Genomic DNA, 14,635 nt, shown 5'->3' on the forward strand with positions numbered 1-14,635 from the left:
AGGGAGAAGGGCGTCCCGTCCTGTCCTGGGGCCTCTGCCACGCTCTGGTTTGTACCGACCCTCCCTGTCTTGTTGCCAGGTTTGCTCCGTTTGTAGAAACCAGAAAGTGTTTTGTTTTCCTGCCCTTCGTGCTTGCGAAGCGCGTGGGCGCCGCAGGGGGACACAGCCCTTCCCTTACCCCGTGCCATCACGGTGATGCTGCCGGCACTGGGCAGGCTGCTCCTCCACCCCCAGCATGCCGCCAGCGACTGCTGCCGGGTCTGTGCGTTTGGGGTCTGGGTTTTGACCCCTCGGGGCTGTGATGCCAGCCTGGTCCTCTGGGCCTGGGGAGGGTCCTCCTGTGAGGGCATGGGATGCTGCCGGGATGCTGCCTCGGCACAGGGACTGTGAACGTCAGATGTTGCAGAAGGGCAAGGAACTGGTTTTGTTGTTGTCGTAGTTCCTAAGAAAGGCTTCTCATTTCTCCCACAAAAAATAGATTTTTTTGAACCTAGCTAGTAGTCGTCTCTTGACCCAGGTGACTTCCTTATGGAAGGAGAAACAAATTAAAAAGAAAAAAAGAGAAAGAAATTAATCAAATCTGATTTTGCAGCTTTTGCAGGTGTGGAGGAACTTCCCCAGCAGCATCATGTTCTTCTGTGATTGCAAAAGGCATTGAGGAATGTTTTGGGTGAAAACCCGTCTGGAAGGGCAAAATAGAACATTAGTGTGTAAATAATTACTTGATCTACCATGTGCTAAGCAGGCTAATATCCTCTCCAGAGGGAGGGAGTAGTGCAGCAGGGCACTAAGAATAAATGCCTCAGAAATGGACAAAAGCCTGCATGTTCCCAGGAAATCTAAACTGACACGAATCAAAAATAATATCAGCCATTTTCAGCAGCCACTGGGCAGCACACTGTCTTGGGGAAAAGGCCTTTTCTCCTTCACCTCTAATTCTGATTGCTGCCTGTCTGCTGGGTTCCTGTTTTTAGATTTTCAGCTTTTCAAAGGCGGAAAAATCTTGATTTCCTTGTCCTGCTGAAACTGAAAATACTCTCAGCCTTAAGTCATTAAATTGTAATTCTGAAATGCAAACTGTTAAATGAGGAAGAAAAAATTTTCCTTTTTAGTACAATAAATAGTGTTGAGAATAGTGGGTTTTGTATCTCTCTGGGCATCTCAGGCAACTGTTTTTCTTAGGCTGTGCTGTACAGAGGTTGCATCCGTAACCCTGGACATCTTCCTTAACTCTGACCTTCTTCCCCCTTCCCTGGGACCCACCCAGGACAATTCACTTTATTAGAAGTGTAGTCTGAAATAACATGGAGTGGAAAGGATGGTATCGGAAGAAAAGGCGTAATAACAGTCCCCGTCTGAGTATCAATCTCCAGTAAAAAACTGAACTTTGGTAGCAAGATAAAAGCTATTACAATTTTTAGATGAGCAATTTTTATTATATCCATAAATCGTCTCCTGTCTCTTGCTTTTTTTACCTTACATGACAATCAGTGGAATACAGTTTGGAGGCATTTCTGAGTTGCATACAGACTGGTCGGCAGTGCCTGCCGTTATAATCCTACAGTCTCCTGTTCACGTTCTGTGCATGCACACTCTTTAGGTGAATAAGTGTCTTGTCTCAGAGATGTGAAGTTTGATCTTAGCTGAATAGGCGAAGCACAGGCTGATTTTGTTGGGTTTAGTTCTCCAGCTTGGATGTTTTCCAGTGAACGTGCCAAGAGACTGTTTCGGTGACTTTGCTTATAAATCGCTTTGCAGCTTCTGTTTGAGATGTGCATGAATCTGCTTAATTGCCTGTTTTTGTTTTTTTTTTCTTCCCTGCAATCTGTGCCCAGAGGCAGACCAGTGAATTAGGAGAGAAATGCTGTTTAAACCAAGCGCTTTTCCTGCGCTGGGGGCCGTGGGTGCTGCGCCTCGGGGTGGGTGTCTTTTCCGTGGGGCCAGTGGCCCCCATCTGAGGGTGCAGCTTCTGCCCTTTCGTGACGCAGGGAGCGGGATGGGCCATAGTCCCCATTTCTGTTGCTCTGGGGGTATTTGTGTGATTTGGTTCAGTGCTACTGACACCATTTGTCTACTTTTTGATAGCGGGAGATAAACCTTGCATGACCTGTGCACTTCTCTGGAGTCCAGCACAGTCACCTGCGCTGTCTGCTCTCACGTTAACTTGCTCAGCCAACTGCACTGCTGCACTTGGATCATGTTCTCTGCTGTTTACATCGCAATAAAATAAAATGCAGTATATTTACTTAGAAAATCACTTGTAACTGTGGCAATCAAATAAACAATGAAATGGGAAGTAGCAGAGGCAGCTAAGCAATTTGTTAGAAGGTAAAAAACCCACAAACAAAACAAAACTCCCCAAACCCCCACAAAACAAAAACCCCAACAAAATCTCGTAACATTTCTACCGTAAACCTGCTGAGATGTTATTTCTAGTTCAGTGGTACTCACTTGGCCAGCAGCAAGAGCAACAGCTTTATAAATAGTTGTTTGTTATTGTATCTGTGAAGGGCTAAAATTAGTAAAGCAAGGTCTGCTTTGCGGTCAGGAGCTGTAGGCAGGTATTGCAGCCAAGACTAAATCCGTCAGGCAAATGAGCTCCTGGCTTCCAGCTTTTGGGTGGCCACCTGGTAACCGCGCCAGGCTTCCAGCTTTGACCTTCAGATGAAGGCTGCCGAGTTGCTGGCTCTCGGAGATCAGTGGGTGCGTTCAGCAAACATGGCCATTCGCTTCAGTGGATAAATCGGAGTTGATCCCGCTGGAATAATTAAAAAAAAAAAAGGTTCCTTAGTGATCTGGCTCCTAAATACACTAACGAGGAATTGTCCTGAATTGTGCTCGCTACCAAAAAGCCAGAGGGATAAATGGGGCCTCGTGTGCTCGTTAGTCTAAGTGCAATGATGATTTGTGAGAAAGCCACAGGAGAGGGATGCCGGTGCTGATGAACTGCAGGGACCGTGGTCTCCAGGAGGGATTTGCCTTTGAACCCTGCTTGGTTCTGCTCAGTCTGTGCCTCTTAAAAATACTCCTTTAGGCTTCACTAATGCTTGGATACCCTGACCAGGAAAAGTAAATACATGGGTTACTGTAAAGAGAAATGTCTAGGAAACTGGAAATGAAATTTGAGAACTGAGTACCTTCTAATTAATTAGAAGTTTGCTGGGGGCAAGGGTTAATGCCTTCCCCCCCCGACTTTCTTCAGCCATTTTCACTCATTTGTACTTTCCAGCTGCCATTTTAATTCTGAACAGTCTGTAGCCTAGGCACGAAGGTGTTTTTCCTCCTGGTGCAGCCCTGCGCTTGCCCTCAGCCTACACTGAAATGCACAGCCGGTGCTGAGGGCAGTGCACAATTAATGGCTCTGGGTTTTCTTTGCAGGTCTGAAGCGCAGCTACACGTGCAACATCTGCAACGTCACCCTGAACTCGATAGAGCAGTACCACGCGCACCTGAAGGGCTCCAAACATCAGACCAAGTGGGTATCTTCGTGCTTTACCCAGTGGCCTCCTGTCTGTCTGTGTCTGCCTAGATGAATATATATTGTAATGCTTTACACTTTGATAACCCTGTCATCTGAGGAGCTCTGGGTGTTTTGCAAACACATATATCGGAGGCATCTCCAGCTTGAGAAAGGCAGGGCTGAGCCCAGATGGGCTTCCTGGAATTCCACCGAAGCAGAGAGGGCTGTTTGCTCCTAATTTCCTGCCAGTCATGGCGTGCCCCAGTGAAATCCTGCTGTCAGCTCACTGTGCTTTCCATGCAGCCTGCTGCATTTCGCTGCTGGAGGTTTGTCCTGGTTTCCTGGGTTTTGCCTAAAGACTCTGGGATAATCCTACAGGCTCAGCTGGGGCTGGGGAGTCATGAGCCTGCAGATGTCCTGGGGACAGGGGCTCCTGCCTGGAGAGGTGAAGTGTGTTAGGGGATGTCCTGCTTTCCTGAACATCTTCCTTCTTTCCTGCAGACCCCTCCTCTAGCCCCCTTCTCAGGAAACTCCCACACGTGGCTATTGTTCCGCGCGTCCTCAGGGACACCCCTTGTCCTCAGCTTGTCCTTGATAGGTTGTTGTCTTTTGGGCAGGAGCATTCCTTACTTCTGCTCGTGACAGTGCTGTATGCCTTTACGGCACAGAGTACCTTATAGCTTTGCACAGCTCTTCCCCGTGTCCTCAGCCAGGTTATAGGTTTGCTGTCCCTCCCCACTGAAAATGTCAGAGGATGCTGAGGAACCCAAATATCTGCCTGTCCTCTCCTCAAACTGAGCAGGGGTACTGGTTTGGGACAGATGAAGAAGAAATGGGCAGCAGTAACCCAAGACATTAATGATGTCGAGTCCTGATGCCACAAGCATTCGTGCTTAATGATACAGAGTTTGCAGCTTACTTCATGTGTTAAACCTCAGAAGAGACACTGGGAGTGTAGTGGGATTAGGCGTTTTCAAGCAAGAGTGTTTGTGCTGTGATTTAGAGCAATTATGTATTACCCAACTTTGAGACTTGGAGGGAGTCTGCTCTGTCAACTGGTACAAATTATTAAAATGAAGTGATAAAGATACATGGTACCAGAGAGCAGATTAGTGAACTAATCTCTCTTAATACATTTACATGTGAGCTTTGGGAACAGTTTCAGGCTGAAGCACTCAGGATAGCCCAGATTAGAGGAGGGATGTAAAAGGTGTCATTAGTTACTGAAATACTTCAGGTAGCTTTAAGGGCAGTCTGAAAGATGAGGCAGGATGCTCAGAACCAGCCATAAGTACTAATGTCTAATTTTGCTTAAGCTACCAAAGGATAAGTGCAGACCTTCCCCAGCTGATGTTAGACCTTCTAAGATTCCTGGTATTCTTCACATTAGCTCTATCCTATTTATTCATGGAGCATTTGAATGTCTTCCAAATGCTACCCTTTCTGGACCTGAGTGTGTAGTCGTATTCAGGATCTTAATTAGCAGAAGGAACTGATGGCGTCAGACTTTCTAATGAGGTGATGTTCTCCCCCTGCTCTTTGCAGAGGATGGGTGAAGTGGAAGGAGAGGCAGTTGTTGAGTGGCCGTAGTGATCCAGCACACGTACCAGTCTAGATGTTTTGTGGAGAAGAGGGCTGGGGTCAGGCAAGCAAGACATGGTTTTAGGCTGTGCCACGAGCAATCTGGGACCTTCAGTAAGTCCTTTACTGCCTCCATCTCCCTTTCTTTTTTAACACATCTAACTGATGGTGCACCCCTGCTCCACCGGGTGACGTGTGCAGCATGCAGGACAGTGCTGATGGGGTCCGTGTCTGTACCCAGTGCAACAAACTCCCACTACTGGGAAATAGAGCAGACAGCTCTTCCCATTGGAAACCTGGAATGAGAGCAGTTGTGATGTGCTGCCCGGGCAGAGAGCTGTAATTTATCCTTCCCCGCCCAGTCGTTCTGAGTTTGTATTATTATTGCTGTTGTTGCTGCTGGTATTATTGCAAAGGATAAAGGAGTTCATTTAAAATCAGAGCAGCCTTATGAACAGGAAATATAGATGTGCAGAAAAGATGCGCGACTTCTTTTCAGTGTCAGGAGGGTGCCTCACATCCTCTGTTTTATACCCACACCTTCTGCTTTTGTTTTTCAGTCACCTGCAACTAGCAGAGTGTCATCTCCACACTTAGACAATTCTGCAGAAAGATAATTCCTTCTGCATCAAGATAATTCCTTCTGCATCTATTGCTTTCCCAAATGTTTTCTTCTGACATACTCTGACAAAAATTGCAAAGACTAAGGATCTTTCTGCTTCATCTCTTTCTGTAGCTGGAGTAGGAGCCTAACAGGGAGTGCATTCACTGCAGAGCTTGGGATTGAAGGGAATATCTGGGTAAAGAATCAGCAGGAGTTGAGACAATAATTCGCATCCCTTTATTGCTGTCCACTGGGGAGAAGACCCTCAACTCCCCGACTGAGCATACATGGCAGGAGGCCAGGCTGTAGGATGGGGAAATGGAGGAATCCCCATTCCGTGGTGGGGGGATTGCTGCTGTTCAGCAGAAGAACCTCCTGCAGTTGCTCAAACTCGCAAGAGCAACTCCTCCAGAGCAGAAATGCCAGGGAACCAGGGGGGTGATGATAAAGCAGCAGGGTACAGACACATACTGTCCTGAACACGCGGGCTGGTTGGGAAGGAAGCAGCAGGTGGTGCAGGGAAGGCTGGGTTTGGTTTATGGAGGCTCCCGGTGTCCCAGCCCATCTCACTGGGATGCCAGCAAGCCAGACAGCATTGCACCATTTTAGTGTCAAGGCTCGGTGGCACTCGCAGGCATTCCCAGAGCTTTCTGGAGCTCTGAAAGCACATGAATTATTGATAGGAAGGCCCATTTCTCTTTCATCTCGGTGAGGATCAAGCCAGCCTGTGCAGGGAACACCAGAGTGGCACAGAAGCCTGCAGGACTCCCACTTTTTTTTTTGAGGACGTTCCTCTTTTGCAAATTAATATTCTTATCAGTCTTTCTAAATTTAGTTTCTTATCATTTATTCATAATGACTTAAATCTGGTCCCAAGAGATTTTCATGGGCCTTCAGTACAAGAGGAAAGGAAGTAATAAATTCAAAAGAAAGTATGTTACAAATGTAATAATGGAATGCCAATTAGAGACATTCGTCTGACCAATTTCTATGGGAAATTGCTCTGATTATTCTATTTCCTCCATCCGTTGTTCATTCTTATACAGTTTTCTTTGAAGCTAAGTATCCGAGCACAGCACAGATCTCTCCATCGCCTATAGGAAAGTGCAGAAGCATGGGAGACAGTAGATTGGCAGCTTGGGTTTGTGCACAACAAAAGCTCTTCCCACCCTGTAATTAGTATGTAACCAGATTTTACTCTCCTTGTTCAAAGCTGTTTTTGCAGCTTCATTGTCCTCTATATGGGACTGAGGGAATGAGTTACCCATATCTTTTATCCTGAATCAGTTATCCCCCCATGGTCTAAAGGGTCTGTAACAGCCATGTGCACGGCTGAATGTGGCTGGACCCAGAGATGCAGCCCCAGAATGAGTCGGGGGGGGGTCTCATGACCCCCCTTCTATTTGTAGTTCTTCTATTTGCCACGTATACAGAGATGACCTTGTACACGGTGTTTGTACAGAGCCGGCTGCACAGGTTGGGCACTTGTGATAATAGCAGGTAGCAAAAGAATTCAGGAAGGTAAAGCAGTTCATACAGCTCATGTTCCTGACTACAGAAATTGTCTATAGTGCAGACAAAGATGAAGAAATCTTCACTACTAGTGCTGTAAATTAATACATTGTGAAAAGTTATTCTACATCGTGTCTTGACTATTGTACGAGTGACAATGTACACGTGCCCTCAGCTCAGCCCTGTTTCCAATGCAAAGGGATGTGCAGGGCAGCAGAAACACAACAGATTTTGACAGGGCTGCATCTATGTTTTTGTAGCTTTCTACAAGCGATTACCTCTTCTATACAGAGAAAGTTAATTTTGAAATCCAAACCTGGTACTTCTGCCGAGTTTCCACTGCCGCTTTGTCCCAGAGCAAGGCTGGGTCATCGCAGCACCTTGGCTCTCAAGTGCAGGGTGAAGCAATTGTGCTCTGCGTTGGGGTGCCAGGTGAGGAAGCCATCCCTCCTGCAGCACTCCTGCGTACCCTGGAGAGTGTTTTGCCCACTGGTTTTTGCTGTTCTCATTATTGTTGGTTAGTGTCAAGACTGTCGTCGTCTTTATAACTCAGTCTGAAGCCAGTGGATTGCAGTTGCCAAGGCAACAAAACATTTTATGTAGCTGTCATACTTCATATAATTAAAAAAATAAAGGGGTGGGGGGGAACAGTTTGTAAAGGAAAGGGGTTTTGCTCTGGGACAGCTTAGCAGGGAGGGTGATTGCAGGCTGGAAGCTGGTAGCACCCAAAAAATACTGGGCAGATGAGTCTTCTGAAAAGCTGCTTTAGGAGAGAAGAACTTTTATGAGGAATGAGTCAAGTTGTGGATATTTATTATAGTTCTTTAGAGCTCTCCAGAGAGCAACACACAACTGAGCCACTGCTAGAATTGCTTTAAATAACCCACTGTACAGCAGCCCTTGAGCTACTGCTTAGCAGGCCATGTTATTTGGACCTCCATCACTTCTCAGCGTGGCACTGATGGTGCTGGAACTCCATTAGCAAAGCAGGAATTGAAGGCTGCGTACCCGGCAGCTGACCTGTTCTTCCTTTGGGGGTGTCTGGTGGGGAGAGCTTAGCTGGTTATTTACAGGAATCTCAGGGGCTTGCCTGAATGCTTCCGTCTGAATTTGTTAGACCAAAAGATGGGGAAAATAGGGGTTGGACGGGGAAGCTGAAAGTGTCTTGGCTGGTATTTTGGTGTTGAATAAAAGATGCAGGAGGAGGTAGCTAATATTGAGTTAGTCCTTATCCCTCTGGCCAATGAATATGCAAAGCAAGATAATGTCTACTAGCTCCCAGTTTTTCTCCAGCGTGTAGGTACTTTAAGCTGTATATTTGAAAATAAAGGAAAAATGCATCCTTTTTTTATCCTATCATAAAGTCAGGAATTGGGGCTAGACTCAGGTACAGGAGAATATTTCTTTTAAGGCATCACAAATCTGGCATCCAGTCTGCTTACGTCAGGGGTCAGGCAGTGTTCATCATGGCTCTGATGGGAATGTGCATTCACACAGAGCAGCTGAGCAAGGGCTGCTTTTTAAATGTCCTCAGAAAGTAGAGCTCCAGTTCGGGGCTCTGATAAGCAACGCTGGCGGCTGCATGCACACATGCCGGCACAGAAGCAGGTTTTGAAGCGTGGCTGGACTCTGGAACATCTGCAGCGGGGAGGAGCACTAAACCTTTAATTAGGTATTTATGAACTGTGTAGAGATGATTGAGTCATTGTTTGACTTGCTTTCCAGAAATAGAAGTGTTTTTTTTTTAATCTCCCCTTCTCCCTTCCTCCTTCCCCCAATGGGCAGAAGAGCAGCGGAATGACGAGCAAGGCACGCGGCGGTGCCGGTGCCCGCTTTGGCTGGACCGTGGTCAGCACCAGCAGCTCTGTTTCTGTGGGGACCGGTGGCGGCCAAAACACCGGCTCGTGAGGAGCTGCAGGAATGAGGGCACATTATCTCTGAAGTACTGGGAGAGAATCACATGCCAGCCTTGCTCCTTACTGCTTACTGTAGGCTGAAAGAAACAAAACTTCCCTCTTTTCTGGTTTATGTAAACTGGAAAGATGAAGAATCGCTGCTAAAAGTGACTTTCAACAAACAACAGAGAATTAAAGTCCCAGGTAGTTGTGAAAGAAGCCAGAGGAGATTCAGATTCTGGGTCAAAGAAATGCTCGTGTGGAATGTTAACTTAGGGCTTTGCAATTAGGGCTCCTTTAATTAGCACGCGTGGGCAGTGGGACTGGGGACAGGGTGCTGTGTTCGTCCCTGCATCCAGGAGGGAATAGCTGTGTTTGGGGAAAGTGCACCAGCGGGCCTGGTTCCAGGTCTGAAGTAGCTCCTCAGGGGCTTGCGGATGAAAGGATCAAAGATGCTGTTGGCAGAGTACCAGAGCCCAGACCCACGTTTGATGTTAGGGCCGTCTCTGGGCCGGTTGCAAATATATCAAACGCTATAATAATGTTCCGGATAGCGGGAGCTGTGAGCTATCCTCTGCCGTTCCGGCTGTCAGCGATCGGAGGCTGAGATCCAGCCCTAGTAATTAAGAGTCTCACTATATGTGGATAATGATTCCCACTTCCATAAAGAAGAATTTTATCTTTTCACCTTTATTTTGTCTCTTTGATCAGCCAGATCTCTCTGCCCCATCTAGAGCTCACAAATGTATTCTGGGGTTTTATAACCACTCATTTACACATTCACAGATGCTAATACATGTCTAGGTTTCCCTTTCAAACTCATGCTTTCTGATTAATTTTAGGATTTTTGCAGAGAGGGGACCCAATCCTGCAGCTGTCATTGGGGTAAAATCAATTCTCTAGGAATCTAAACGTACCGAAGGAGTGCAGTATTCAGTCAAAATGAGTGCCTGGGGGTTGAGAATGGTCATTTCTAGTTTGGAAGGTGTGCTCTGAAGATCTTCCTGTACAGCCCTTCACCTAGTCATTGGGTTGCACGCTGTGAAAGCCCAGATGATTAATGGCCTGCTGGGGAGCAAATGACAGCAGGCTTGGTGCGTATGAGGGTTTTTTGGTGTTTTTTGTTTTTTTTTCCTGATTGAGAACACAGATGTCTAATTGGAATAGGGTATTTATTAACACAAGCTGCTTGGCTATTCAGAAATCGCAGCTAATCAAAATATTGTAAATATCATGCCTAGAGATATGTCACCCTTCACCATGATTGCATTTCTGTATTTTTTTCAATCTATTTAAGAAAGCGTAAACAAATATTTACAGCCTGTTGTGGCTGAAACATGTACCTGGTTGTGGTATCTGATGTGGCAAAGCACGCAGCAGGAGCGGTGAAGGCAGGGCAGCGCCGTCCCGCCGTTTCCCGGGCCCCGCGCTGGCAGGTCCTGGGCATTTGCTGGGTGGGTGCTCTGCCTGTCCTCCTCGGGCACCCTTTGCGGCCGTCCCTGCGCTGGGGGCTTTGGAAGTTCATGACTTAATTTGTGTTGGATTTTATGCAGAAAGTTATTTCTGTTTCCCCTGAATTTTTCCAGCCCCCATCCCCGGCGCTCGGAGGTTGAGCTCCCTCCTGTGCATCCTCACCTAGAATGAGTGCACTCTTTGATATAAGATTTCCAATAAATTTCAGGAAATTATATTAAATACTTGAGTTGTACCATATACTTTACAACAAAGCCAAATGGTTTTGTTCTTACCTTGATGACTGCAACTTTTATTGGTAGCAGTAACAATTTCCATGTGCTTTCTGTAACATATAGTGGCTGATGCCTAAAATATAAAGAAGCCTTTAGAGTGATAATAACTCCAGAAGATGAATAGTTGTAAAATGTAGATGGAATTGAAAGGCATTTTAATTTGTCATTATTTCACTTCCAGAGAGCAGCTGAATAATTATACTGCCTATGAAAAGAGCGTGTGTAATACTTTCTCTCATTATAGGATTAAATTGTCTCCCTTCCCTTTTAATGTAGGTGAAAATAAAGATATCTCTAATATCTTCTGTTTTGATCATAATTTGAAAAACCAGAATGACTGGTACAACTTTGTTTCATGGTGTCGGGTGTATGGATTAATTATTTTAATGTAAAGCATAAACATTGGACTGATTTCTCAAAGTGTAAACCTCAGATTGCCAATGCTTGCTGAATGAGAAATTCCTCATTGGCCAAAAAACGTGTTGGGTTGAAAACAAGGCAAGTTTTGCAGGGTTTGCTAGGGTCTTAAACAAATTTAAATTGAAGACCTAAAGAAAGTACACTTTTTTCAAATTGTTACATCAATTTTCTTTCATAAAATACAAAACTATCCTTAAAATTGCAAACATGTTTTTCGGTGGAAAGAGTTTGTTTATATATTTTTTGGAATTGAAGTTTCCTCATTGCTCACATAAAAAAATTCTTTGGTCATTACGAGAAAATTTGCAGGTTTGCCCCAGTACCGGTCCACCTAGGATCTGCCTTCAGTGCTGGATCGCTCTGGAGCTTCGGCCGCTAAAAGAGGCGGTGGGGGGGAGTGGGTACCGTCCGCTGGGGAAGGGGAGCGAGATGCTCCTGAGGCTGCCTGGGCAAGGGGGGAAAGAAAGATGCCTGGGCAGACCTCAGGAGGTGCACAGAAACCAGCTCTGAACCAGGAACGGCAGGGGGGAGAGTGACTTCTGCTTCGTTTCTGTCTTGCAGCCTGAAGAACCAGTAGTAGTTCGTCAGTCGAGACAAGGAAAACCACCGAGGCTTCTTCTGTGGAGAGGAACTGGTCAGCAAGGAGAGGATGCTTTCTTGGACAATGATCCTGTGTGGATTTGATAATTAACATGTAACTAACCTTCACTTTGGACAAATACATGGATTTTCTTTTTTTTAATTTTGTGGTGAGTTAAAATATTTCAATGGATTTTTTTACCCTTTCAAGATAATATTTATTCAGCACAGAGTCTAGAGTATGATAACTATCCTGTAAATACAGCACTTAATCATCACTCATCTTCAGAGACAGCGGAAACAAAATATTTTACTTTTTCATATTTATTCTTAGATTTCATATTTATTCATAGATTTCTCCCAAGAGTATAAAATTATTCTATTACATTATCCATGATAGTGATGTAATCAGTCTTCAACCAGAAATAAACATACTTTCTTCACCTTCTCCAGCATGGTTTGTGTCAACACATAAAGAGCAGCAAAAAATGAATCACGGGGATTGTATAACGGATGAATTTTTTCCTTTCCTCTTTGTCTTCAGAGAAACAAATGGTTCACTGAGCAAAGAAACTAAAATGAAAGCGTAAAATCCTTTTCCTGCCGGTAGGATTCCTACAGGCTAGACGGAAGCCGTTCGCTTTATCGACTTTGCTGATGCAAACCCAAAGCCAGATGTTGCTCTGCACGCCTGCCGTTCCTGGAAGCCGGCAGCCCTCCAGGAGAGCTGCGGGAAGGACGGCAGGACTGGACCGGCGGCAGCGGCTGAGCTGGCCGGGCCGTCCCACGTGGGTAGCACCGGCTGCGAGCATGTTCCCTGTGCACCCACAGGGAAAGGTGTTGGGGACCGGCAATGGGGACAGTGGAGAGGCGGCGTGCGGAGGCTGGTTTCAGGACACCGAGGCCGGCCGTCGCGCGCCCCTGGAGCCGCCCTTGCCGTGCAGCGGGAGCTGGGCTGGGAGCCACGCGCCAGCGTCTGGGCTCGACGCCCACGTTACCAGTGCTGCCACACTGGTGAGTTTTGCATTAGGGCAGAAATCCTCCGCGGCTGGGGACGGAGGGTCCGGCGCTCTGGGAGCTGCGCCAATGGCAGACCTCTGCCGAGGGACTGGCCGGCATCGTGCTGCCTCCCCAGCTGCTCGCTGTCGGAGCCTGGTGCTGCCGAGCCACGGGTCTCCTGCTGAGCTCTGGCATTTCCCCGCGGTGTGGGCAGAGGGTTTGGACCTGAAGGCTTTCCCTGCATCAGAAACCCCTGTATGTTTCAGCTGTATTTGCACTGTGAGAGGCAAAGCATTCAGCAGGGGAGTGTTAGGAGCTGGATGTGTTAGAGACCTTCCAGGTGCTGGGGGTCTCTGGCAGTCCCTCCCGCCAGGGTCCCAGTGCCCATGCGGGACCGTCATCTGACGGCTCCACAGCCAGGGGCCCCGTGGCAGGGACTGTGGCTTGGGGGGGGGTTGCTCATGGGGAGGAGAAAACTAAAAGGATTTGAAGGGAGAAAAAATTGACCGCAAACCAGCCTTACCTGTCTAAGAGGAACGCTGTTTGTGCAGACCCCAACTGGGTCCTAGTCTGCAGCAGTTTGGTGCTCATCTATAGGGAATGTGTTTATTCTTCCTTGGCTTTGGGGGGAGTGGAAGCAAAAGTAACTCTATCTACTGGAAAGAGGGAGCTCACAAGGATTTTGGTTTTTCTACTGCAGTCAGCACAAAGAGACCAGGTTTCTTTCTTAACCCGCTGCAATGCAAGGAGCTGCAATAAACATGATCCAGTTTCATGTAGGTACTATGAGCAATACAAAACTAAACCTCGTTGTGCCCTGTTACACAAACTGGGTGAGTGCACTTTGCATGCAGAGAACCTGTCTTGTGAATGCTGCTAGGGATTAAGCATCACCTTTTTAAAGAGCAATCTGATTGTTTTATGTATGTGTAGTAGCACAATTCTTCTGGGACTGTGGCCATTTCCCTGCTTCTGCACCTCTGAAATAACAGGCTTTGACATTTCCTTTCTGTGCGCACTCGGCTAGAGGCTTTCTTGTGTCTTTGGCAGTGAGCAGTGATGTGTATGGATCCATCAGTTCATTTACCAGGAATCCCAGCAAGGTGCAAATCCACTTCTCCAGCATCTGAAGGAAGAGCAGTGACCTGCTGCTACTGGCTCTGCATCAGGGAAACTTTTAATTTAATCCACAGCTCACCACTACAGCCTGCAGGTTTGTGAATTTTCTGCCAAGTGAACAAATCGTACATAGATGATTAATCTGTGTCCTCCATCCGCTTCTCTGCACCTTAATAAACCAAAGCAAAGTGTATTGTTCTGCATTTTGGTGTTGAGTAGCGCTGTATGTTTCAGATGAGAGATGTTTGGGCATGTCACTTGGAAAACTGCAGTTGTGATGCAAATGTCATTTTATATATTCATAGAATTATTACTATTATTGTGTATTTATAATATGGTAGCCCATGAGATAGCAAGCACTGTAGCAGAGGATGCTGTAGGCACGGCTCAGCAACCTTGACCTGTCTCACTTTGAGGGAAGCAACACCCAAAGGGTTTGTACAGCAGAGCAGTCTTGAGTGGCAGATGTGCATGTGAAATCAAGGCAGCTTCACTGTAAACCTATGCTGAACCACATTTTGGGGAAAGGCAATATTTAAAGTCATTAAGTCACACGGCAGTGCATGCTAAGAAGTAATTGTCCTGAAGCCAGTGCTGGTACCTGTAGGACTCCATCACTACAAGCAATTCTACGTGTAAATGAGCCCATGGGATGAAGCAGGAGCAGGCTTTTCGTGGAGGGGACCTTGTGATGCCAGAGGAAGAAAAATAGTCTTAA

The 14,635-nt window shown here is 46.5% G+C and overlaps 1 protein-coding gene across 2 annotated transcripts in view; it reads left to right on the top strand.

Moving 5' to 3' along the window:
* The window catches only part of ZMAT4 (zinc finger, matrin-type 4), a 71,346-nt gene extending 58,968 nt beyond the window's left edge, over positions 1-12,378 (top strand). For both annotated transcript variants that reach the window (XM_009328297.1, XM_009328298.1), the window contains 2 exons: positions 3,379-3,475; positions 11,782-12,378. In XM_009328297.1, coding sequence (XP_009326572.1) covers positions 3,379-3,475; positions 11,782-11,797 — 113 coding nt within the window. In that variant the 3' untranslated portion in view covers positions 11,798-12,378. The remainder of the gene's footprint in view (positions 1-3,378; positions 3,476-11,781) is intronic.
* The last annotated feature ends 2,257 nt before the right edge of the window (positions 12,379-14,635 follow it).

This window comes from Pygoscelis adeliae, unplaced genomic scaffold, assembly GCF_000699105.1.
Source record: "Pygoscelis adeliae isolate BGI_AS28 unplaced genomic scaffold, ASM69910v1 Scaffold597, whole genome shotgun sequence".
NCBI classification, from domain to species: Eukaryota; Metazoa; Chordata; class Aves; order Sphenisciformes; family Spheniscidae; genus Pygoscelis; species Pygoscelis adeliae.